Raw genomic sequence first — 26,484 nt, 5'->3', positions numbered from 1 at the left:
GAGTTCATGGTGGATTTTGCTGCATAGCCCATAAACACTTGCATGTATACATGTCAAACTTGTTACACTTTTGGTATACTTTAGTGCCTAATGGTAAGACCTGCTATAATGAGATCTTATTATTGTTTTACACAAAAGGGGACACAAATCTTTACACATGACTGTATGCACGATAGATAGATAGATAGATAGATAGATAGATAGATAGATAGATAACTTTATTGAGACAGTTGTAGATTGCACCCCTATATCCTACATATAGTCAGTATAAACACAGTAATGTGGGAACTGACCAGACAAAGCAATGCTAGAACAAAAAATACAAGATATTAGAAGCATATAAAAATATAAAAAGCATATAAAAAATTAAATGACAAGAGAATTGAGGTTAATCGCAGTGCAGCCATCAATGTGCAATTTTATATGTGACTAAGTGGAGGTGCAAATGGTATTAATTGTTCAAATACCGAAGTATTTACAGTAATCTCAGATAGGAGTTTTGTGGGTGAACTCCAAAGGGCTGTAGTTGGTGTGTAGTCACATTCTGTCCCGACATATTCCTGTTCCCCCCCAATAGCTTGCTTGATTACTTCTCTTCAGTGGACAGCAATGGTTCTTCTGGGTGGTGGTTTCTCCCTTACCACATGCCACCTTGGCTTGTATGTCATCGGGTCTGACCGTTGGAGTAGGGGTGTGGAAGTGTTTGCGCATGTAACTATTATGAAGTATTTTGTGAGATCCTTATCTTCTACATAACCTACCTCTCTGTTAGTAAGCCTCAGCTGCTGTATGTGGAATTGGTTTGTCATTTATGCATCATAGTTTGCTTTTATAAAAATGGTTTGATATAACAAATGTCTTTATCCGTTTATCCTAAGTACAACAAACTGCTCCCAGCAATCCCGATTTAACTAATTTACTAATTAACAACCTTTCCTTGAGAATAGAAGTGGGTGTGTTAGAGTAGGGGAAAAAACTAAACTGTGCAAATCACCGAGTCCCCAAGGACCAGGGTTGGGAATCAGTGGGTAAAGTAACCTTTATTACATATGATAATAGATTTGGATTAAATAAGATCTGTGGGAGACACTGGTCAAAGCTATGGACCTCTGGCAATAAACCCCACCATGCACAGTATACTTGGTAAAGTATGATATAAATAGTAGTATGCCTCTGGGAGTTGTTTGTGGAGAATTTTAATGTATTGTACACAGGACTTAATGGTATTGTCACACATTCACAGACAGGTTTAAAATTACTAATAAAAATATTATAAAAATGCTATTACATACCTGAGGTTTAAATATATATATTTTATACTTGATTTTATTGTCACAGCAATTTTATGTATCATTTGTTCATTTTTTTTTTTACTGGACACACATTGCTTCTTCCTTCGTGTGCTCTGTTGAATAGTTGTTTGTTTGTTTTTTTTGGCAAAAAAAATGCAGACTTCATGGCAATCTCTTCCTACCTTAGATACACCTTTCTGCCTCTTCTAAAGCACAAGGGTCAAAAGCTTTAAGACAGTCTCAGAAAGCTCTCAGACCCAAGACCACCAAACTTGGCAGCCAAGCATGACGCCTTGAATACTGAAAAAACGCTTTAAACTTATAAAAAAAAAAAAAAAAACAATGAACAAATGATACATGCATTGTGTTTTTCTGTATCACACCTGATGACAGCCAGAGGTGGTGTTGAACATCCTCTAATACCAAGACATCAAAAAAAAAGTCTTAAGGTATTTTTCATTTCTAATTCAGTTTGTGCTGCACAGTATATCTTGATTCTTGCTACTTGATTCTTGCTCTTGGAAAGTTGCCACTGTCAATCCATTAAGCGTGCTACTGCAAAAATGAAAAGATAGTACATATAATATAAAATCAGGTGTTTACAATGCTGTGCCTCATTAAGATGATAAAAAAAATAAATGCATCCTGGATGATGGTAAATAATTTTAATCTTATAACACTTACGGGTGACACCTGGGAATATCATCTTATTGAAGTTGATTAGTGTCTTCATGATTTGGGGTCTTTTGAATCATGGTATCTCTTTGCTCTCTCTCACTGGATAAACTAAAACATATTAAAAGGTATTTACTCAGAAATTAAGATAAAGTATCTGAACTGGTTTGTCTATTGCCTATGGTTTTGGTAATATTTGAGATATCGGGGGTGGGGGAGTTTTCATTTAAGTTAAGAGACTAAGGGACTTGCCCAATGATCAAACTGTAAATTCATGTCTTAGTTTGGGCAATCTGAAGTTATCTTTAAACTATATTTAAAAGCAAACATGTACACAGTCCTAACTGCTTTCTGTTTTTGAGCAAAGACATGCAGTCAAGAGCGGCAGGTGAGGGAACGTCTCACTTATTATATTCCATTAGAAAAAGATTTAAAGAAATCTTGTTTCTCTGATCTGTCTCATACCGTAAATGCGTTTCCAGTATGATTCGGATCTTTTTTTATGGTTAAAATCATCCATTTGCTGAGTTTGACTGTAAATTCCCAGCAAACCACAATAAAGTGCAGAAGCTGGGAGTGCTTCCTCACCATGGAGTGTACAATTCTATGAAAACTGAACTGAGCTTGGGGAATAAGCACATGCCTATGACTATTTGTGTGAATCCCACAAATATACTGTTTGTAGACCTCTTATTTGCTCGACATCACCTTCCATAGATGGGATAACTTATTTCACACAACTGTAATAATAGTTATTTTATATAAAAAGCGACCATTATCTCTGCCATAATAATAAGGATGTGTAAGAGCCCAAGAACTTATAATACTCCAATTCTTTCTAGTGTTTGCTAGCACTAACACAAATTTTACGTTGGGGGAAACTTAATAGCCTACAAATATTTGCAATGCAGTTACAGTTCCTCTTAATTTAGCTCTGCTTACCTTTATGCTAAATGTCTCTAGACAATTTGTTAAATATAAGTATACCATATATAATATAACAATTTACTATAAGACTTTCACAGAAAAAGGCCAGTAATAAAGAACAGAAGACCTATGCCAGAGATGACTGGACTATTTCCAACTAATAGACCGAAGATATCATAATGAGAAAAACTGGCTATGTGGCTGTGCTGTGAAGAATCACCTTTACTGCTTTCCCTGCCTTCTGTTTTCTACTGAAAAAAAGTCAGGAAATTAGTATGAAATAAATATGTAAAAATCAGCATTATTAGAATGTCCTTTATGAGCAAGCTGGGCGCAATAGTGGCAAAAAAAAAACTCTCTGAGATAGCAATAGCGACCATTCTCCGCTGGTAGCTGAAGCGACCATAGAGCGACCATAGTGTCCACCTAGAGAAGGACCTCAGCTGGTCCCTCAACACCAGCTCCCTACACAAGAAAGCCCAACTGCCTGAGAAGACTGAGGAAGGCCCAGCTTCCACCACCAATCCTGACCACCTTCTATAGAGGAACTATCGAGAGCATCCTGAGCGGCTGCATCACTGTCTGGTTTGGGAATTGTGCCATATCGGACGCAAGACCCTACAGCGGATAGTGAGGACAGCGGAGAAGATCATCTGGGTCTCTCTCCCCTCTATTGAAGACATCTACACCACACGCTGCATCCGCAAAGCCACCAGCATTGTGGCTGATCGGACACACCCCTCTCACACACACTTCACACTCCTGCCATCTGGAAAAAGGTACCGAAGCATTCGGGCACACACATCCAGACTGTGCAACAGCTTTTTTCCACAAGCCATCCGTCTCCTCAACAAAAAGGGACTGGACTGATAAACACAAACACACTCACACACACACACACACAAACACAAACATTATCACACAGCTTAACTCAACTACCTCAAAATATTGAGACTGGACTGACTAATCAACACACGTGCAGACACACTGACCTACACCACCAAATTATCGTACACACCAACCTGTTTTTAACAATCTTTTGCACAATGATCATTACTGGACTACATTTTGCACTAATTCCTCAATTCTTGCTGCTGTTTTAAGGAATGTTTATGTTTACCCACTACCTCAACACCATATTTGATGTTCTGTTATGTCGTGGTTGCGCACTGTCACTTTGTTGTTGCTCTTGTTTGCACATTTGCACGTGCACTTTATGTTGTCTATAAAAATGTTACTTAGCTAGTTCGTTTTTGTTCATTTATGTTGTAATTTATGTTAGGTCTCTCTGTCCTGTCTCTGCTAGCCAGCTAACTAGGCCTCTTGGTTAGCTAGTTTAGTGTCTATGGTAATTTATGTTGTAAATTTATGTTGCATGTAGCACCTTGGTCCTGGAGGAACGTTGTTTCGTTTCACTGTGTACTAACTGTACATGGTTGTAATGACAATAAAGCCTACTTGAACTTGAACTTGAACAATAGGTAGAAACCTTGGATGAAACTAGGCTTAAAAGGAAACCCCTCTTCATTTGGGCAATATCAGCAGGAATTGATTTGGAGTTATTCTGTGTGTTAGGTGTAACTCGAAAAATCTACCAAGAAGCCTGGACAAACATGAAAGAAACATTTCTTTAAAGACATTTGTAACTTCAAGGATCGATCAGTTTTTGGATGAACATTGGAGATTAAATATCAGCATCAACAATGCGAGGGTAAACCCTGCTTTCCAGCTAAACAAAAATGAGCATTCTCTGGTAACAATGAGTGCTAGTAGGAGGACTGACAAATGACGGCTATCATCTCTGGCAATCATCTCTATTAAAACAGACAGACTTAAAAAGCAAAGACGGGTTCTACAACAAAGTAGCGTACGTCTTTGTTCAGAATAATAGATGTCCGCACTGTTTGTTACTCCTTTTGAATAACTATTGACACAGAAGCTAGTGGAGTAAGCACATGTCCTTATGGAGAGCCAGTGACAGACACTGGATACTCAAGGTGGTTTTTTTTTTTTTTAAATAAAAAAACAAAAGAAACCTGAATCAGGAAAAAACTTTGACTAAAAAATCTATCATACCCTCAGGAAATTAGAGGATTCTGCTTGATATTTGGCCTCCATAGCCTGCTGTTGCCATTTAGAGAACTCTGTAATTGCTCCTTCTGCTGGGTCTGCTCTTGCACGTCCCCAGCCTTCTCTCTGCATCTCAGCATCTAGTGTATCCACCACAATCAGTCACAATCAGTCACTTAAAGGTATACAGGGCTCAAAGTGTATATAATATGCCAATATGTGTATTAATCTTACATCTCCCCCATGGATGTAGTTTTTGTACAGTTTCATAAAGTTCTCTTTTAGCATTTTTGGTTCCCCGATGAAGCTGGAACATTTTTGAATGTCAGACTTCATCCGTTCCACCTGTGTCCTCATCTGTCTGACCTGAGATGACAATGACAATACAAACAAAGTCAACTTTGGTAAATTGTAATGCTTATTATTAAGGGCGGAACTAAACCTAGTTCAATATTGAAGGGAGTTGAAGATCTTCATCCATGTACAGTAGGTGTGTCTGAGGACACACACAGTTAGACCAAAACAACATACTAAAACAATAGGCTCTACATGACTGGGATATGTGAAAAAATTGTTCACAGTGCTGTAAAGTACATGTGACAAAAAGTTAAATAAAAATATCCCAACTGGTGCAGTTGAATAGCAGAGGAAGGGTTGGATGCAACCAGGTCTCACACAGGGTTGGGGAAATATTTTGCTTGCCAATACCAATTGAGAAGCTCACCTATATTTTGAATGATTTATACATTATTATTATTAATATATTAATGATATGAATAACAACATGCCGGATCCTGTAATTGGCAAAAAAACTGATTCAATTTATACATTTGTCAAAACACAATAGGAACTACAAAAGTTCAGATAACTTGGAATAAATTTTTTTCCCCTGAACTTTTCTCCTCTTAAGGACACAGATTCTATATTTGCCTTTGTGTTGTCCTTTTTGCCTGGATGTAGCCTATTATGTTTCTTGAATTATCTTTGAAACTACCTGTGATGGTAAATCATTACAAGTTCCCCAGTGAGCAATGATCGCCATGTGCCCTTGACTAAGTAATTATTGATAATTATTTTAAAAAAGCAATTGTGGATAAACCAACCCTCCGCCTCTCTGTACACAGCTCCTTTTCTTTTATTTTCAGCTTCTGCTTAAGGTCAATGGCTTTTATCTCCGCCTCAGCCTCGAACTAAAATAAAAACAAAAGGCAAAAGGTCATATTTTTCCGCTTGTAGAATCTCAGAACTTAGAATATAGATGCTTTTTTTAAATCCTACATAATGTCATACTGTTAAACTTCTCACCTTCTTCTCTTGAATCATGTTCTGCAGTTGCTCAGGTTCAGTTGATTTGCGTTCTTCAATTGGTTCAATCAGTTGTTTCTTGATGCAGATTGTATTGTCCTCAATCTGTTTAGTATAAAAAAGATCTTTAGCAGTTAAGTAATGACCACTAGAAGAGTGAATAAATTTCTGCGTACCTGTTATAAAACACAAGAATAAATAATAATATACTGTATACACATATGTTTACATATATAAAAATAACATATACTAAATATTAATACCAGAAAAACAAGGAAGAACACTAGATAAAGGAAATCATAAAACTGGAAAACTTAGAAAACACAACAAAACAATACAGAGCATACATGGATATAGGTAGCAAGATGAGAAAGGTAAGGAAAACAGGATATTATTATTATTATTATTATTATTATTATTATTATTATTATTGTTATTATTATTGTTATTATTATTATTTATTTTGTTGGGAGGTTGAGTTATTCCCTTTTTTTATAAAAGCCATATTTAAAACTCACCATTCATACATTCTTTAGATGACTGTGTGGTGTTGTTATTATTATTAGTATTATTATTATTATTATCGTCTGAATCAAGCAAAAATATTTAAAAAAAAATATTCATCATACCTTCAGAATAGTTGCACAGTCTCCTTGATGAGCTTTGACATGGATACCATGGCCTTTTTTCTGAGAGAGCTCTTTTTTCTTCTGCTGTTCCCTCTGCCTGGCCTGCTTTTGCAAAAGCCAAGCCCTTTCTTTAAACTTCAACATCTAAAACAGTCATTAAAGTTTGTCAGGTGCTTGTATATTGTTTGGAATGGTACATTTGTATACACAATATATTATTTGAATATATGTATATATTAGGGCTGCAAATATTAACGTGTTAATCCATGTGATTAATCTGGACATTTTAATGCTTTACTATTTTTTCTTTACGCAAATTAATGACATGACCAAGTTTGATCCTAATGGCTTCCCATAATTGCAGCACAGTTACACCTTAAACGTTTAACATCACCAGGTGTGCTGAACAGCCAGGTTACTGTGCTGCAATAATGGGAAGCCATTAGAATCAAACTTGGTCATGTCATTAATTTGTTCTAGATGGAAGTTGTGTGCTCAAGCTACATTCAAGGTAAACTATTTTTAAAAGAAAACACCAACTATAAGATACTGGGAGTGGTTGCTCAGGTGGCTACAGCTCTAGGTTGTAGATTTTTGGGTCTGAGGATCTGGGTTTGAACCCCACTGTTGGTGGATTGCCACACCCCGACTACCCAGCAACTGCATCAGGCTGGCCCCATTCGAGAGAATTGAATTTTAACATTTGTTAAATGTTAATGTTTGGGACATAATAAAACTGTAGAATCTGTTTCTCCAGGCATTTCCCTATTCCAACATCACACGTTTATAATACAATTAAATTGTGATTAATCACAGGCTATGACTGTGATGAACTAGATAAAAAATTTTTATTTTTTTATTTTAGAATAAAAAGATTTTTTTCGATTGACAGCATTAGTATATATATAGATACTAATGCTGTCAATCGAAAATAAACTATATATCAATAAAAAAAAACTTATATATATATATATATATATACATTTGTGTGCATGTGTTTGTTTGGGTGTGTATTTTTCTCACCTCTGCTTCGCGGATGTAGGTTTTGCGCAGTTTTAGAAAGTTTTCCCTCAGTGGTACAGGCTCATGGATGAAGTTTGAGCATTGTGCGATGTCAAATTTCATCCACTGCACGAGAGTCTTCATATCATTGACCTAAGGAGGCGAAGACATAAATAATGAGAATGGTAGTTAAATTTCAATGCTTATTATCAGTATTACCAAAAATCTCAGTGGTTACCAGATGCCGAATCCTAACACATCCTAACAGCAAGTTATTCATTACAAAATAAACTGCTGCCCAAATAACTTGAAATAAAGTCACTTATTTTTCCCCTTCTGTATTCAGCTCCTAGACTTTAAATCAATTATAAATACACATTTGCATCCCATTGCTCATAAAAAAGAATGGCAAAAGATCATTTAAGACATTTTTATGACCATAAACCAGACACATTATGTTAAAATAAACCCTGTTCTCTCAGTGCACACCTTTTCTTTCTCCTTGTTTAGCTTCTCTGTCAGCTCTTGGATGGTTTTGTTGTCCTTGGTGGCCATATCAAGACTGTACTCAATGCTTTCTTCCTGTTTCTCTTCTTTAATTGTCCACAGCTCCGACGTCTTACAACGAACACATGAACAAATCTTAACACAATGGTATGGATAAAACACATGAAAATGGTGTAAACAAAATCCTAAATAATCATAGACACTTAATTTTTTACTTGACATTACCAATTTTTCTTCTACAGTATTTCTGTACAAATAAAATCAATTTTAAAATAAAATTTTCCTTACAACAATCAATTTGTAGGGCACATACCATATGCTATATTTATTCATTACTATATGATATTTTTTTAAATGGCTTAACAAATCTCAAACATCCACCTGCTGCTGATCCAGGCTTGGTGTTTTATCGTCTGAAGTTTCCCTCTCTGCCTTATGTCTGTATCGCCGGCAGATTTCCTTTAGCTCACATTCAAGGTTCTTCCGCGTTTCAGTCTGTGTCCCCACAGACTTTTGCAAGGGGTCCTGTTGCTGTAAAATTAAAATGAAAAAAGAAGATGCACAGCACAAAGCAAACGCTTTAAATAACCTCTAAGACTTGATAAAAAATGGATCCCTATTCACCATATACAGGATTTTATAGATAAGTAGACAGACACACAGACACACAGACACAGATAGATAGATAAAGAAGGGAAGAACACTAAGAAAAGGAATTATGAAGACTGGAACCAAACAAGGTGAAAGATTTAGCACTGCAGAATTTGGCACATGATAAAACAATACACAGCTCAGACCTACAAAATAAAAAAAAATGAGAAATTGCAAATTACAGTGTTGCACTATTATTATTTACTCTCATTTATTGTCTATACCACTTTATTCTGTATTTAGGGTCACGGGGGGCCAAAAGCCTATCCCAAAAGCCTTATGGCATGAGGTGGGTTACACTCTGGACAGGGTGCCAATCCATCACAGGACACACACACTATGGGCAGTTTGGGAACACCAAATAGTCTAATCTGCATGTCTTTGAATTGTGGGAGGAAATCGGAGTACCTGACGAAAACCCACCAAGCACATGGGACAACAGGTAAACTGCATACACACCACAACGGGAATTGAGCCTGGCCAGGAATCAAACCCAGACTCTGGAGGTGCAAGGCGACAGAGCTAACCACTATACCACCGTGCCACCTAGTATTATTGCAATTTGTGCCATGTTCCTGTTGTTAATAGATTATTTTCTGAGTTTGAGGAGTAAGAACACTCCATCATGAAGAATCTGAGTAAGTGAAAGACATGCTGGATCCCTAAAATGCCTTTCCCCCCCACAAAAAATAAAAAAAATCAGCAAAAGCACTAATAAAATAATCTGTCATACCTTCAGGATACTAGCCTTCATAGACAGCCTTTGCTTCTCAGCGACCTCTGTCCTCCGCAGGTGATCCTTTTGCCTAGTCTGCTTTGGTACAATCCCAGCCTTCGCTCTAAATCTCAGCATCTAGTGCAGAGTGTGTGTTTGTAACATGTTATATGTATACAGCGTTTATTAGGGATAAGCCGATTATTAATTTCTTTCTTGATATGATCCGATACATGATATGTTTACCATATGATACGACCTTGATAGAATACAATTAAAAGTTCAGCGATGGCTTTGTATGACTGCAGAACACCTGTGATATTTTCTTTTTTCTTTTTCTGGAACTAGTTTGATTGAATATAAAAAGAACAACCATATTATGCAGCGAAATGTATATTACTTTTCTCAAGAAAATTACATTATCTGATAAACAATTTAACTTGCTGTATTGTATTTTAATTAGTTTTTTATGCTATGGCTGATCAGTGCCCCGACATGGCTTGTCGCAAACTGCAAACGGAAATTTTAAGGTTTTCTTTTAACAATAACTTTTTCTTTCCACTCTTCCATAAAGGCCAGATTTGTGGAGTGCATGACTAATTGTTGTCCTGTGGACAGATTCTCCCACCTGAGCTGTTGATCTCTTTCACTCCTTCAAAGGGTCTCTTGACTGCTTCTCTCATTAATGCTCTTCTTGCCTGTCCTGTCAGTTTAGGTGGACGTCCATGTTTTGGTAGGTTTGTGCCATTATCTTTAAATTTTTGGGTGATGGATTCAATAGTGCTTCGTGAGATATTCAAAGCTTGGGGTCTTTTTTAATAACCGACCCATGGCTTAAACTTCTCCCCAACTTTATCCCTGACCTGTCTGGTGTGTTCCTTGGGCTTCATGATGCTGTTTGTTTACTAATGTTCTCTGGACTTTATTTACTAATTAGGTGACTCCTGAAGGCAATTGGTTCCACTGGATTTTCGTTAGGCGAATCAGAGTAAAGGGGGCTGAATACAAATGCACACCACACTTTTCACATTTTTATTTGTAAAAAAAAAAAATAATAAAAAAATAAAATTAAACCATGTATAATTTTCTTTCCACTTTATAATTATGTGCCACTTTGTGTTGGTTTATCACATAAAATCCCAACAAAATACATTTTACATTTGTGGTTGTAATGTGATAAAATGTGGAAAAGTATAAATACTTTTGCAAGGCACTGGATATGGCTCCATGACACATTATCTGAAGCAGCCAATCTGAATTACCGTCCCACAGTCCCTCAGTCAAAGTGTGAACCGAGCTTCTATGCTCAGAGTTTTTACTCCAGAATGAGACACAAATATAACGCCATACAGTATATAGCTCTATGTTTATGCTACTGTATTAACACCACTATGCAGCATATGCATTTATAAATTGTATAAAATGTAATCTTTTAGGTCCACAAGTCATACATTCTGTTATTTTAATTGGAAACAATAAAAAGTTACTAGTTTAAGTAGTTCACACGATACATGCTGCAATATCAAGCGATACCTATCATGATCTGAATCGATAGATAGATCAATTCATAGATATTGGTGTAGATATTTATCTTACCTCTTCTTCACAGATGTACATTTTTCGTAGCTTTATGAAATTGTCCCTCAGTGCAATTGGGTCATAGAGGAAGTTTGCGCATTTCATAATGTTGGTTTTCATGCCCCTCACCAGATCATTCTTTTTTGTGAGCTAAAGAAACAAAGACTTTTAAAAACAGTGCAATTGGTGGTAAAATTGTAATGTTTATTATTCACAAACCATGTGTTTAATCCATGTGGGACATTGACAAATTATGTTTAAACGGAAAAACGTATAAACCAAGCACATTAAAAACTTACTTTTAAACATTTCTAATATATAATGAAATACAGGTATTCCCTGACTTACGAACAAGTTCTGTTCCAGGAGCACGTTTGTAAGTCCGATTTGTTTTTAAGTCTAACAAAGTGAGTCTTACATGCTTTTGACACGAACGCACAATGTAAAGCATATCAATTCACTTTACATTAAATCTGTCCCCCTTTCCCACACTGCCATCATGTGGTCAAAAGCCTTAAGGAAATGAATCGCACAGTGAAATGTTGTCTCTGGGTTTTTAAATCGTGAGGGGAATCTCAGATGTAATTTTGTCTCTGCTTTCCACTCTGTTTTCTCTCCATTTCGAGCTGTTTTCCACTGTATTGGACTTTTTTTGTTGAGTATTTTCCGAAATCAGGATTATTCACAATCAGGACAGCTTTACAGGACGGCCATTTTCGTCATCGTGCTTCTTTACTGATTCATTGAAACCGGTGAGGCTGACACATTTCTCTCGCCCCCCCTACACGTGCACACATACAATATACTGGACTTTAGACATTTTATACACTCACTTAGATACTAAAAATATGTTATATAATTGTAAATATTGGCATCTGGAGCACTGCAGAGTCTTTTTTTTTTTTACAATACACGTGAGCTACTTCAGTGATTGAACCGGAAGTAGAACCGCAGTCTGTTCGTATCCATACAAATGTTCGTAAGTTGGGGACTACTTGTATCATTTTGTTTAAAATTCCTGGACAAAACTCAAACCACACACCTGCTGCTCCAAGGTTTTATTTTCTTGTTCCAGCTCCATGATGGTCTCCTTGTCTGCCTGGAGCTTCTGCTCGTACTGGAGGTAGATTTCGTTTAGCTCAGATTTATGCTTCTCTCTTAATTCCTTCTGTATATCCTCAGACTTCTGCAAGATTTCTTGTTGCTGTAAAGAGAAGATGGAGAAGGAGATACACACAACAGTGTAAATACATTTCAGTAACGTTACCATTATCTTCAATATGTATGGCTTTTGTGTCTGATGCCTCACTGCAAGTTAAAAAGAACTATAAAAATAATCTAAGTGATAAATATTAATGATTACCTAAGCATATTATGTTGAAACAAACCTTCACGTATCCAATATATAATCAGATTTATTAAAACTTAGTATTGAATTTTTTAAAATTCCATATTATTTAATACTGCTTCACAAAACTCAGACACACACCTGCTCTTCCATGAATCTCATTTCTTTTTTCAGCTTCGTGCTGCTCTGCTTCTTGGCACTAAGCTTCTCGTCATACTGGAGGCAGATTTCCTTGAGCTCAGATTCATGTTTCTCAATCAGTTCCTTCTGCTTCTCTTCAGCTTTTTGCAAATTGTGCTGGTGCTGTAAAGCAAAGATGGAGATGGAGATGCACATCATAGTGTAAACACCCCAAGCACACTGATCCTCCTCTGCTTCTTTTGGTGCACTATATCTAGTGCATTCTGTGTCAGATTGAGCCATCAAATGTAAATTTGAGAAAACTAATAAGAACACTATAAAATAGACTAAGTGGGACTGGAACTCAAAAAAATAAGGAAGAATGAATTGCAAAACAAGACACAGTTTAACAAACTTGATAACAGTAAGGTGTGAGCAGAGTCATGTTCTGGAGATGAGAAGAACTGCATCCTAACAGAAATTAGAACATCATTATAACTTACTTACCTCCTGCAGCCTGTCATTATACGTCAGCTTCAGGTCTGTCATGGTACGCAAATGGATGTCCTCTTGTTTCTGTAGACGCTCCTCATAGTTCTGCTGCATGGCCAGCATTCTCTGCTTCAACTCTTCATGTTTCTTGAGTGCCTTAAGCATCTCATCTTTGTGGTCATTTCCTGGTAATAACATTTTTTATGCAATTTAAATCACATATTGTTTTAACCTGAAAAAAGTGGTTTCCCTTTTATTTAAACAGGACATTGTTTCTGCTGCATTTAATTAGAATCAAAGAGCAAACTTTTATTAGAAATATTAAATGCACAAAGCTTAAAACAAAACTGTTTGCAGTGAAATATAAAGAAATGTTATTATGGGGTATAGATAAAGTGAATGTATTTACCCTGTTCCTTCATTTCTTTGGCATGTCGTTCTATTATCTCAGTTATGGTCTGCTTCTGAAAGACTTTCATCTGCTCCGTATCCTTTTTCATCATCTGACGTGGGATTAATAACTGTTATTGAATTAGTCACCAAAATCTACTATTACTTTGGTACACTAACTTGATATATGTTTCTCAAAAATACATACAAATATTTGATAAAAAAAGAAAAAATAAATGATTAAAGGTAAATTATAGCTGTCTAAAATCACACAAGACACCAAATATATTACATTAACCTATAAATTATCTACTGCACTAGTTGGACTAAATTGTCCTTAGAGCTAAATTTTAAGATGTAACTCCGTACATACTGAATCTAAAGTTTAACTTAAAATAGATACCTGCTCCCCTTATAGATGATTTTATATAAAGAGCTGGGCCATGCATGAATCAAGTGTTTCAGATTAAGCTTTTTGGAATACAATAATGGTAACTATACATTCAATATGCAGTATGTAAATGATTACTCTATCTCTGCTTCTTTTGGTGTTGGCAAAATATTTGGTGTATTATGTGTCAAATATCAATACCAGAAAAACTTAGTGGGACTGGAACTCAAAAAATAAGGAACAATGAATTTCAAAACAAGAGAGTTTAACTAACTAGATGTAGATAACAATATTGATATTGATTATAGACATGGTCCGGAGCATTATAACTTAATTACCCCCTGCAATCTTTCATCATGGGTCAGCTTCATGTTCATCATGGTACGCAAATGGTTTTCCTCTTGTTTTTGTAGACGCTCCTCATAGTTCTGCTGCATGGCCTGCAATCTATCCTCCAACTCCTCATGTTTCTTGAGTGCATTAAGCATCTCATTTTTGTGGCCATTTTCTGGTAATATAATAAGTCATGCAATTTAAATCAAATATTGTTTTGACCTGAAAAATTTAAAATATATATTTTATATCATATTTTTATTAATACAATAGTTCAGCCGAGTTTTTAGTGCATGTCATTAAAGACAAAGAAAAATCGCAATAGGTCTTAAGCCAGTGATATCTGAAATCTTAAAACAAGACTATTTGCAGTGTAATAGAAAGAGATATCATAACAGTGTATATACAGTGGATATATCTGCATTAATTTGTCATAAAATGTGATCTGATCTTCATCTAAGTCAAGAGCATTGACAAATATAATGTGCATAAAATAATAATACAAAAAAATCAGATTTTTTATGTCTTTATTGAGAACAACCATAAAAAGCTCATAGCATACCTCGAGTCTTTTAAAGAAAATGAGTTTTGAGGTATAGTGATGGATAAAAACCATGCAAAACGTTTTAAAATGTAAAATTCTTATGTGAGCCATGCCTCACCAAAAAGAGCTGTAAAAAGTGAGTGTGTTTACCCTGGTCCTTTAGCTCTTTGGCATGTTTTTCCATTATCTCAGTTATTGTATTCTCCTGAGAGATCTTCATCTTCTCCATCTCATTATTCATCATCTGCAGTGAAATAAACAGTGTTTTTTTAATTACAGATTCTAAAAAATAAACTTTTATGAAATTAAATTACAACAACCTAGAAATTATCTGCTGTCCTAGTGTGACTAGTACGGCCTTAGCGCTAAATGTCCAGATGTAGCTCTTAAATTCTAACCTGGATTTGGTGTTTGAGAGCCTCAATCTCTTGGTGGAAATTCTGTCTGACATTGTCCCACATCTCCTTGCAGGCCATTTCATTCTGAACCCGTTCCTCCTTCAGAAACTCCACCAGGGCGTTACCGTCTAGGATGCTCTAGAAAGGTTTAACACAGAAAAACACCAGATGTTGAAGATCAAATCAAAGCTTTAGAATCATATAAACCAGGGACACTAAGTCTGAAAGGCTGCAGTAGTATACGGAAAACATTACTCCATCAGTTGCAAAGATAATAGAGATCATTGTAAGATCAGATTAATCTTTTCATCCTCAAAAAGTTGGGCACAGCAAACCTCCTCGGGATGATCTGTTTCTTTCATCACACTCAAATTGCGTCCCTTCTGGTCAGTGATGGTCCAGATGAGGAGGGAGCCGTTCACGGAGGCAGTGAGCAGATACTGATTATCAGGTGTGACTGCCATCTGCACACATGATAAAATAAATAATTGTGAATTGAAAGTTAAAGGTTTGTTGAAAGCAACAAGAACAGTTTTGAACATTTTAAGAAATCAGGCAGTCAGTAACTGTACTCAATAAAACTCACTGTGCACGTTATCATGCACATACTTACTCTAGTTATGGGACCAGAATGCGCCGCATACTCTATCAAGGATTCCTGATCGTCTAACGGGTACTGAATGACTCTGACGTTACCAGCAGCACCTCCGCAAAAGATCGCCTGGCCACAATGAGTCATGGAGATGGCTGTGTAAGTTGAGCCATTTGAGGCCATTTCCTTGTGGATCTAAATGGAAACAAAAACACATACAAATAAATTAATTCGGTCCATCGACATGCAGACTATGAATCACATCAGCAGCTGGTGTCAACCTTCTGAAATATTTTTGTTTGCTAGCTCCTGCACTATATTGCACATAATATAAAGTACAAGCTTATGCTATTCTGTATATAATGTGGTTTTAAACCAATAATTTCGTACCTTGCAGTGAGTGTGGATTATAGTCTTTGTTCATTATGTGTTGTGAAACTGCTGTAATTAGACTTTATGCATGTTTGCCGGAAACAAATACCATATCCAGTGTTACTTGCCTCGCCATCTCGGAACTCATTTAGATTGAAGCCACTGGCCACAAGCAGAACGTTCTCTGTATTCGGCAAGAACATCCCCTCAATGTAGTTAGATGGTTTCGGCAACTTTGTAGACTTGCTGGTCCAGGTTCCACTGTTCCATTCACATATGGTACCATCTGCTGCACATGACACCAGACGATGGTCATCTTTGCTCCACTTTACCGACTGCACCTGAAAAGTCAGGTCAAATTTGTTTTAGGAATGTGACCTGAAAATCTTACCAAGTTAGATACTTGTACAGTATAACAGGATTTAGTGGCCCATACTTCCATGAATGAACTCATGGTCAAACTTTCCACCGTGTGCTAGTAAAATGTACTGACCTTGTTAATGTGGCCATGCAGACTGACTTTTTCGCCTGTGCTGCTGTGGAAGATGTTGACAAAGTTGCTGGTGACCACAGCGAACATGCTGCCCTCATGGCTGAACAAACACTGTGGACACAAAAATGTACCACTTCTTTATTTTCACTCACTTACTCATTGTCTATACCGCTTTATCCTGTGTACAGGGTCGTGGGGGCCTGGAGCCTATCCCAGGAGGCTAAGCGCACAAGACAAGGTAGGATGAGGTGTCAATCCATCACAGGGCAAACACACACTCAGACACACACTACGGGCAATATGGGAACACCAGTTAACCTAATCTGTATCTCTTTGGACTGTGGGAGGAAACCAGAGCACCAACAGAACATGCAAACTCCATGTATACGGACCTGAGGCGGGAATAAAACCCAGAACCTGGAGGAACAAGGCGACAGTGCCGCCAATTCTTTATTTTATGGGATTCTATCGAGGGATAGACACAGGTAGCAGTGTGATAAGAAGCAAATGAAGAAGACAACCTATGCTGCAGGAATCATCTTTGAGAATTTCCTATAAATGCTTCTTAATACCCAACTAATCATAAATCATAAAATCATAAGAACATAATCAATATATCCCTTGCTCTGCATCAGTGTAACGCATAGAAATAGATGCAGTTTTTTGAGTACTTACCTCACTGCAGTCGTTTATTCTGAACTCCTGGATGGTGCGGAATTCACCAACCAACAGGCTCATAAGACAGACGTTATCACCAAAGCCCACCAAGATAGTGAGGCCATTTGGGTGAAATGAGATGCATTTTGGCTCTTGAGGGAACTCCTTAATCAGCTCCAGAGAACTGCAGAAAAAAGACATATCCATAGTGGAAATTAACACTATGGACATTTTAGTACTGTAAGATCTTTGACTCGGGGAGTACCACAGACACACAGACATGGGGCGAGATCTTATGGAAAAAGTGTAGTTTTATTAATATTATTAAATACGAAAAAGAAAGGGACATTTAAGAAGAGAGGAAGGTGAGGAAAAGAGTGCGGTTGTGAAAGTGGGAGTCGGAAGCAGTGTCCGGCTGTCATGTGGTGGAGACAGAGTGGCCAAATGGGCTTATGTAGACAGCAGGTCTCGCAGGTTTTGCAGCGACATTAGCTTGTCACTTGCCCATTCTTTCTTTTGTGTGGCTGCAGGAGGTACAAAGGCCGGTTTGGCTGTTGTTCCCTGGTGACTGCTGTAGCAATCCCAACTAGGGAGGTGGGCCTTAACGCTGAGGCAGTGGCCTTTTCCCTTTGCAATGCCTGTCTCTAAGTAAAAGTTTGTGCAGTTCTTCAGCAGCTGCAGGGCGCTTAAACAGTGGTGTACTGTTCGCCTTTAAAATCCATGGGTCATCCAAATGGCTCTCCACATGTGCAACTCTGACTGCTGACTTTCGAGTGTCTTCTCCTGACTTCTGAACCCTGAGGTGAGCTCCATGCCTCCCTTTTAAAGAGCAGAGCAGAGGTGATCATCTCCCACCAGCCGTGCCAGATTTAGAAGCCCTGCCAGCTGTGCCAGATTTAGGAGCCCTGCCACCTGCTGAAGAGGAGGTAGCATGCCAAGTGTGCTTCCTGGAGTAAGCAAAAAGTGTATTTTGACCGCACACCCTTCACAAGAGAATCCGTGATATTACCCCTTCCTCAGCTCTGAGCTCATGGTTGCCGCTGATACTGCCTGGCCATAATTAAGACCTCAGCGTCATTCACGTCCTGTCTGTGCTGGGTGCCGCCAGATCACCAATGTATGATCTTTGACTTCAGGAAAAACCACAGACACACAGACACAAGGCAAGGTCTTTCAGGGAAAAAATCGTGGGCAGTGATAGTTTTGGAACAGACACATGGGGTACCAATTATACAATCTATGCTCAAAATATACAATATCCTCTACAGTTCCCACACATCAAATTGAAAGAGATTTTTTACTTAGATGATCTCACTCACTTAATCATTTTCTATACTGCTTTATCCTGTATTCAGGGTTGCAGGGGCATGGAGCCTATCCCAGGAGGCTTAGACCCTTGACAGGGTGCCAATCCATTGCAGGGCACAACGGGCAATTTTGGAACACCAATTAGCCTAACCTGCATATCTTTGGACTGTGGGAGGGAACCGGAGTACCCAGAGGAACCCACCAAGCACGGGGAGAACATGAAAACTCCATGCACACAGAGATGGGAATCGAGACTGGCCCGGGAATTGAACCCGAACACGGTGCTAACCACTACACCACCGTGAACTCAGATGATGATTATTAAAATTCTAATTTCTATTTAAAAAACACTTTGGGGAACTTATTTTCCTTTAATGAGTAATAAATGTAATCATCATTGCTAACCTTAAGTTTGAGAAAGGTGCTAAAGCAAGTACAATATTAAATAAAATATTAACAGCTCCTACTTGGTCTTGTAGTTCCAGATTCGCACGGAGTTGTCCTTCGAGCAAGTGGCAAAGAGTGGTTTTGAGGAGCAGGTGGACAGACTGGTAATGCTCCCCGAGTGAACAGCATGAAACAGGAACCTGAATTCAGCCTGCTCACCCTGGAAAAAACAAGAAAAGAGAAAAAACAAGAGTCAGGACAGTGAAATTCATTACATTAGAATGACAAAACACTCTTTTCTGAATGTCTCCTTTATAAATATCACACTCTTTTTTGCTCTATTACCCTTATAATCTCAGTCGAGTCAAGCCTGACATGGTAGATTTGGCCTTGACGAGTACTTATGGCCAGCGTCTTCTCTGATGGACTTAGGCACACTGCTGTAATCCTCTGCTCAGACTGACTTGACTGATTGCTGCATGAATCCTGAGGAATCTGCAGATCAGAAGGACATGGTTCTGAGTGATTATTTAAATTCAGGATCAGTTCCACTCTATAAATGTAGGGAGTGTCAGTACAGGGATCCTTTAGAATGACAAAAAACCCAGCAAAATCCAGTAGTTAGTTAAAACTCAGGCACTGCCAGAGATCCACATGTGGATCAGTCTCTTAACCATAAACATGCTGAGTGATCTCCCTTCATACACTACTGTACCTTGTACAAGAACATCTGGTGAATTAACTGAATATGAATGCACTTACTCTAATTTCCGAAGTCTGCGTGTAAGACTCCCCTCTTTTGTCATAAAGACAAACAAGCCCTGGCCCGGCTGCACAAGCAAAGCCTTTACAGTACTGCGTGATGGCTGTGATGCTCTGTAGTCCACCTGTGGATGAAGAGTCCGTCCTCATTGTTTGCCTGCCGAGAGAGGAAGTGTGGAAAAATCCAATAACATTTTTACCATGGGATGATCCATTAATGATGTTAAAATAGAACAACAAGAGGATGTTAAAGAGCTTCATTGCACCCATCTTTGTTTCTACCTCTCAGAAGCTCTCCCGAGATCACGCCAGCGTCCGGCCTTCAGCATGAGGAGATTTCCTGTTTCTGTCCCTAAGATAATGCTATCCTTAGACATCCACGCATGGGATGTGATGTTTTCCATTTCAAATGACGAGGACTGATTTAGGGAGTTTTTTTCCAATTTAAAAATTTTGAAGACACACTTTCCACTCACACAAATTTGTGTGTTATGCTTTGGATTAAAGCTGACCTGGCATCAAGAAAAGACAACATTCACTATGGAAACTTTCTTTTAGAACAACAATAAAACTATTTCAAAACCACAACATCTGGTTTACCACAAAATCAGTGTGCACAGAACATGTTTCACAATGTCATAAACTACATCCTACTGTTTTACATTCATGTCAAACTTTGTCTTACACAACTCTTGTACACAAAAGTACACATCTACTTGTTTTTAAAGCAATATCAGCAGGATAGCACATAGACCTCCAGGCTCCAGGTCCACCATGACTCTGACCAGGATCAACCAGTTACTGAAGATGAATGAATGAGGGTGGAAAGGATAGTGTAGTATGTTTATGATCATGATAAACATTGTTCTTTTTTCTGAACGCACCAGATTTAATGACCAAATTAAAAAAGTATTTAATGGATGAACTTGGATTATTATTTCCTGGATAGGCCTATGCATGTTTTAACTGAAGAAATATCCTTAGTATTACAAAGTCCACCTAATTTGTAACTACAAGACATTCAGGGTTTTTACCTGACTGACAAAGCCAACTCTTGTGGTTTTCACTAAGGCAATGACCTCATTCTTTTCCCAGTCCCAGTAGAAAAGTGTCCAGTCGGGTGCTCCAGACTGCCCCAGCAGATATTTGGAGTCAGCAGAAAAAGCCAAGCAAACAAACTCTTGAATGTCGATGCTGCCCCCTGTTAGCACTTGTTTCTTGAAGCACTGCTTGTTCTGTAGGTCATAGATGGTGATTGTACCCTGTTCTCTTCTCTCCGACACTGCCAGGTAATGCCTGTCAGGACTAAGAGCCAGCGCTAAGATTCCTTGTGGCCCTTGCTGGTCTGCGTTTCCACCTGTGAGGCAACATGTAGGTGTGATAACTATTCATAGAGTGTATTTACCATTAACCTCTTCCCAGTTGTGTTGGACTAATGCCACTTAGTTATTAACCTAGTTAACCCATATGTATCCAATGATGTAAACTTTAAAGCACCTTTTGTAAGTCGCTCTGGATAAGAGCGTCTGCCAAATGCCTAAATATTAATGTAAATGAAAGACACAGAATTGCAAAGAAATTAAAAAATGTGCAGGAACTGCAGGTAGATTGAATGTTTTGTACTGAAAAGATCTGAAGTTTGCAAAACCACTACAAACCAGGGTAGGTGTTGAAATGAAGAAAATATGTGTCTCAGTACAATGCTTAGTTTGTTTAAAAAAAAATTAAAAGTCAGAAGGAAGTGAAGTTCTTAGCAGCTTACCTGGAATGAACCTGGTCCATCGTTGTTGCACGTTGAAGCACACACAGTTGTTCCCGCTTGGAAAAATGATGGTTTGCTCATTCAAGAAAAGCAAGTTGTTTCTTATTTTTTCAGAAAAACCAAAAGCATGGTGGAGTTTTAGTTTAACTGTCATATCTATTGAGACGTTTGTTAAAGTCCTCTGAAATAAGAAAAAGAGAGAATAAACTTTAAATATGGTGCAGTTTATATGCAGTTTATATTTTCAATAGGAAATTTTCTGCTCCTGGAAAAGTTAGAAGATGTTGATGAATGACATCACGGTCTTACTTGCATATTGATTTTGTAAATTTTATAGCATCCAGCAGCATAAGGAGCAAAGAAAATATAATCTGGCCATTTCATATTATACTCCAAATTACACATCATTATTATTACCTGTTCTTGAAGCTCTAGTTACAACTTGTGAAAGAAATAAGCAATTAACCCAACAGTAATGTTGCTGTATCTCTTATAATATTATGTAATAATACATTAGAATGCCACCACTGTATAAAGCAACATATGCCATGCATTATATCTCTCTCTCCCTGTGCACAAAATAGGTGATTTTACATTATTAGTTTGAACCTATTTGGCGGAAGAGCTGGGCTAAATAACTGGAAAAGTAAAAAAATAACTATGTGACAATGTAATTCAGCTTCTGGAGCCAAGACCTAAGACCTAAACCCAATAGATATCTGTTAGACAATGGTGAAAAAGCCATCTTCTACACATGATTTTTAGGAAGCAATCAAGCAGGCAGTGATTGAGCGAGTGAGACCAGAGTACTGCAGCGTCTTTTTTACTCTTTTTAACAGCCAGAATTGAGTATATAATGTTAATATATTCACAAAATGAATATATTGCAAGTTGATAAAATTATCTGCAGTAGCGGAAAAATCTGCAGAAAAAGGGACACTACAAAATACGGTATTAGATTTCTCTCATGTTTCTGGCCCTCCACTGTGTGTATTCATTCACAGGCTGCAGCGCACACACAGGGAAATAGGAGACTGTTGTTTTAGAGTGGATGGGAGAGAAGAGAGCTGTTCATTTACTATAAATAAATAAATAAATAAATAAATAAATAAATAATATAAAAACATAATATGATCTGTTCTATAGCCCATCTGCTTTAACCTATTTTTTTTTAATTATTATTATTCATAAGACAACCTTTCAGTTTTGTAAATATTTTAGATATAGTGTGTTAAGTCTTACTTTAGGTTAAACTAAAGAATTAGACCATCCAGCTAAGATAAATGTTATGTCGTTGATTGATAAAATCTGGATTAAGGATATTTTATTTTATTTTGTTTTATTTATTTAATTTTTATTTTTCAGTTCCCCCCTAAGGGATTGCCACCTTATTGTGGTCAGGGGGTTTGCGTGCCTCAGTGACCTTTAGAGCTATATCAGCAGGAGCTTAGTCTTCAAGTGGGACACCCAAGTTGGACAGGTCTAAAGGTAGGCCTGACAAAGTGCATTCTACTTCTCCAGGCTTTGGACGCAGCTAACAACACAATTCAGCAAGGACAATACTGTTACTATAAGCACAGGTAAAAAAACAGTGATGTGTACACATGATGCCCCCTTCACATTTCTCACTGCCCCCCCATATGTGCCTGTCTTGAACCGGCACTGGATAAAGTAAGTTTTGAAAAATATTACTGAGAAAACAAATTATTGATATAACTGGGAATGTCAGAATATATGCAGGCCTGGTTGGGCTCTCTTTGCATGAATTACCTGGGCTAAGGACAAAAGAACTAGACTGTTGCTCGGTGCGCTAAAGTCCTCTTTTCAGATTAAAGTTAATTTTGCATTTTATTTAAAAATCATGGTCCCATAGTCTGGAAGAAGAAAAGAGAGGCACAGAATTCAATTTACTTGAGTCGGATGTAGAGTTTGCACAGTCAGTGGTGGTTTGGGGAGTTATGTCATCTGCTGGTGTTAGTCCACTGTGTTGGATCAGGTCCAAGGTAAGTGCAGCTGTCTACCAGGACGTTTTAGAGCACATTGCAAACCAGTTTTATCAAGATGCTGATTTCATTCTCCAGCAGAACTTGGCACTTGCCCAAACTGCCAAAAGTACTAATATCTGCTTTAACGACCATGGTATCCCTGTGCTTGATTGGCCAGCAAACTCGTCCGACCTAAACCCTATAGAGAATTTATGGGGTATTGTGAAGAGAAAGATGCGAGACCGAACAAAACAGAAGAGCTGAAGGTTGCTATCAGAGCAACCTGGGCATCCATAATGCATCAGCAGTACCACAGACTGATTGCCTCCATGCCATGCTGCATTGCTGCAGTAATTCATGCAAAGGATGAATTAGGAAATGCCAACAAAGCATTTCCTCTACCTGGAAATATATCAGTCGCTTCTGTGCCAGCTCAACGCTTGATTGTCATTCACACACAACCAGCAATTTGGGAATGCCAGTTAGCCTAATCTGCATATGGGAGAAAACCGGGGCACCCGAAACCCACATCACAAAATATTAAACACACACACACACACACACACACACACACACACACATATATATATATATATATAGTATATAATATACTGCACTACATGCTGTGACTGCAGGCCTTAGCAAGTGTGCAAGTGTGCATGCAGCAAGGCATCCGGTCATTAAAACTAGCATTAAATAGTACAATAATTAAATGTTAGTTATATTAAACTATTAAAAAAGTTTTTTTTAACTTTACTTTAAATGTCAGTAATGATAAGTGTTAAAGACAGTGTTAAATGTGTTTGAATTTTAAGGACTTTACCTGTGAGAAAACAGCAGGAACATCAGTTTGGAACTCATTTGATCTCGAGAAAGGTCTTTCCAGGAGCACTTGTGCAAAACAAGTGCTGCGTTCCCGTGCCAATTATTCTCTTTAGAAGTGAGTTTTCGAGCGTTTATGACGTCATATTCTGCATTGTTGACGATTATGGTGCGTATGTGGCTGTTGGCATTTACGTGCTGGAATTTAGAATTGCTCCTCCTGTCCATAACCTGGACAATGATTTATTCTCTCACCACCCAGATACACACCACACCTCCTCCTCCGTACTGTCCCGGACCCCTCGATGTCCCTGCTGCACGTCCACACACATAGCGGAGGATCAATCATTAGAATTTGGATCAGTCAAAGACTTTTCGTTCTACCCCGTGGTTTACACTTTTTATTGATATCCGATTTAACCGCGCTTTCTTAATTTTCTCCTCTCGGCTTCCGAAATCTCGGGTCTCAGCGGGAAGTTTAACGCCCCGGAGGACTGGCTCGTTATTTTAACGGTCGATTCAAATGCAGGTTATTACCTTGGATAAATATAGTAGGCTATTGTGCGAAAGTCTTAGGCACACGTAACTGCTGTAGAGCAAACACGCTTCCACATCGAAAGATCAGTAATGTATTAACCAGTGTCAATAATGGGTGTGCCGACCCTTTGCTTAGACATTTGCTTATAATAAACTGATCAGCTATCATTATAATCACATGCCTAATATTGAGAGGTCATGGGACATGTATACTGCTAAACTTAGGACAAAGAATATTATTTGAGAAGTCAATAAGGGTACTAACATCAATATAAGGTTTGTTAATTTTATTATTTAAATTTAACATTATTACTGTACATTACACAAAACTGAAACCATGAAATGTATTTACAAATAAAGAAAATTCTTAAAAGAAAAAGTATTAATAAATTGGCAAAAATTATGATCCATTAATATGCATTATGAAAACTAACAAAAATTTTTTATTATCATCATTTTAGATAAAAAAAATGAGAATGCCATAAAAAAATGAATTTTACTTTCATCTCCCACCACTTTTTACCTTTATTTTTACTTTCACAGCTTTTATCAAAGACATTTCCCCATATCTCGTGTATGACCTACCCTACACACATTTGATGTGTTTATAGTTGCTCATATCTAAAGGTTTAATCTTCAAAGCATGTCGACCTTTAGCTTCTTGTGGACTGCAGATAGGTTTGGTCTTGGGAGGTTTTAGCTGTGTTTCAGCTGTGAATTCTTTAAGATTGCCAGACTGCAGGTGTCTGGAATGCTCTTCGTGTCTCATTGTGCATGATTACAAAAATGAAAGTATAGTTTAAGTTGTAATAAAATATGATAATAAATTCTGAGAAGATTGTTTGTCCTTTTTTATTGTTTAAATGTTTTATATACGACTTCACCTGCTAAATAACTACAGGCACGTCATAAAAAATATATATTTATCACTTTTGTTACTTGCTTACATGCGGGACAGTCTTGATATTTTGATTTATACACATTTAAAAGTCATACAAACTTAAATTATTCTTTTAAATGTGTAAAGCTGCTTTGGGACAATGCCAGGTGTTAAAAGTGCTATACAAATAAAGTTGAATTGAATTGTTATTGAGGTTGCTCTGTGTACTGGTGGTTGATGATCTTAAACCTTCTCCTGGCTAGGCTCTCCAGCTGTTACAGTACTCTCCTACACACATATACAAAAACATATTTAAAGTGCATTCACACTGTTAAAATATTGAGCTATGAGAATACAGATTCAGATTCTATATTCTATGTAATATTCTTGATACAGGTTAGATTTGTCAAGATATTCATTGTCACATGTGTACCTGATAAAATATTATTTAATTGTATAATTGAACATTTACATACAGTAGTTTTAAAAAGATGTCTGAACAGTTTATGGACTGTGCACTATGTTCAGACTGTGGACTGAAAGTGAACACTTCGTAAGCA

At 37.5% G+C, this 26,484-nt stretch overlaps 1 protein-coding gene across 1 annotated transcript; it reads right to left on the bottom strand.

Moving 5' to 3' along the window:
• Nucleotides 1-1,690: 1,690 nt before the first annotated feature.
• LOC128543211 (cilia- and flagella-associated protein 57-like) lies at nucleotides 1,691-24,839 on the bottom strand. Its single transcript, XM_053513577.1, has 30 exons — nucleotides 24,783-24,839; nucleotides 21,701-21,881; nucleotides 20,973-21,295; nucleotides 20,221-20,450; nucleotides 19,939-20,095; nucleotides 19,522-19,671; nucleotides 19,257-19,396; nucleotides 17,500-17,665; nucleotides 16,825-16,935; nucleotides 16,460-16,672; nucleotides 15,981-16,154; nucleotides 15,703-15,831; nucleotides 15,368-15,505; nucleotides 15,120-15,213; nucleotides 14,431-14,600; nucleotides 13,721-13,814; nucleotides 13,327-13,496; nucleotides 12,841-13,002; nucleotides 12,394-12,555; nucleotides 11,370-11,501; nucleotides 8,783-8,938; nucleotides 8,390-8,518; nucleotides 7,922-8,053; nucleotides 6,899-7,042; nucleotides 6,270-6,374; nucleotides 6,068-6,154; nucleotides 5,199-5,330; nucleotides 4,971-5,104; nucleotides 1,977-2,069; nucleotides 1,691-1,847 (listed from the first exon to the last, which is right to left on the bottom strand). Exons 1-28 carry the CDS (start codon nucleotides 24,837-24,839, stop codon nucleotides 4,973-4,975), a joined length of 4,170 nt encoding a protein of 1,389 aa, XP_053369552.1. The 3' UTR covers nucleotides 1,691-1,847; nucleotides 1,977-2,069; nucleotides 4,971-4,972.
• Between the last annotated feature and the right edge of the window lie 1,645 nt (nucleotides 24,840-26,484).

The sequence above is a fragment of the Clarias gariepinus genome, chromosome 15, assembly GCF_024256425.1.
Source record: "Clarias gariepinus isolate MV-2021 ecotype Netherlands chromosome 15, CGAR_prim_01v2, whole genome shotgun sequence".
Taxonomy (NCBI): Eukaryota; Metazoa; Chordata; class Actinopteri; order Siluriformes; family Clariidae; genus Clarias; species Clarias gariepinus.
Note: the sequence above shows the minus strand (reverse complement) of the source record. Positions and strands in the feature narration are given on the sequence as shown.

Coding starts and splice junctions, on each gene's coding strand:
- LOC128543211 (XM_053513577.1), bottom strand. CDS start 24,839: ATGTGTGTGGACGTGCAGCAGGGACATCGAGGGGTCCGGGACAGTACG. Junction 11,502..12,393: donor ATAAAACCTTGGAGCAGCAG/GTGTGTGGTTTG, acceptor TTGTTTCTTTAG/CTCACAAAAAAGAATGATCT. Junction 8,054..8,389: donor TAAACAAGGAGAAAGAAAAG/GTGTGCACTGAG, acceptor TCGCCTCCTTAG/GTCAATGATATGAAGACTCT.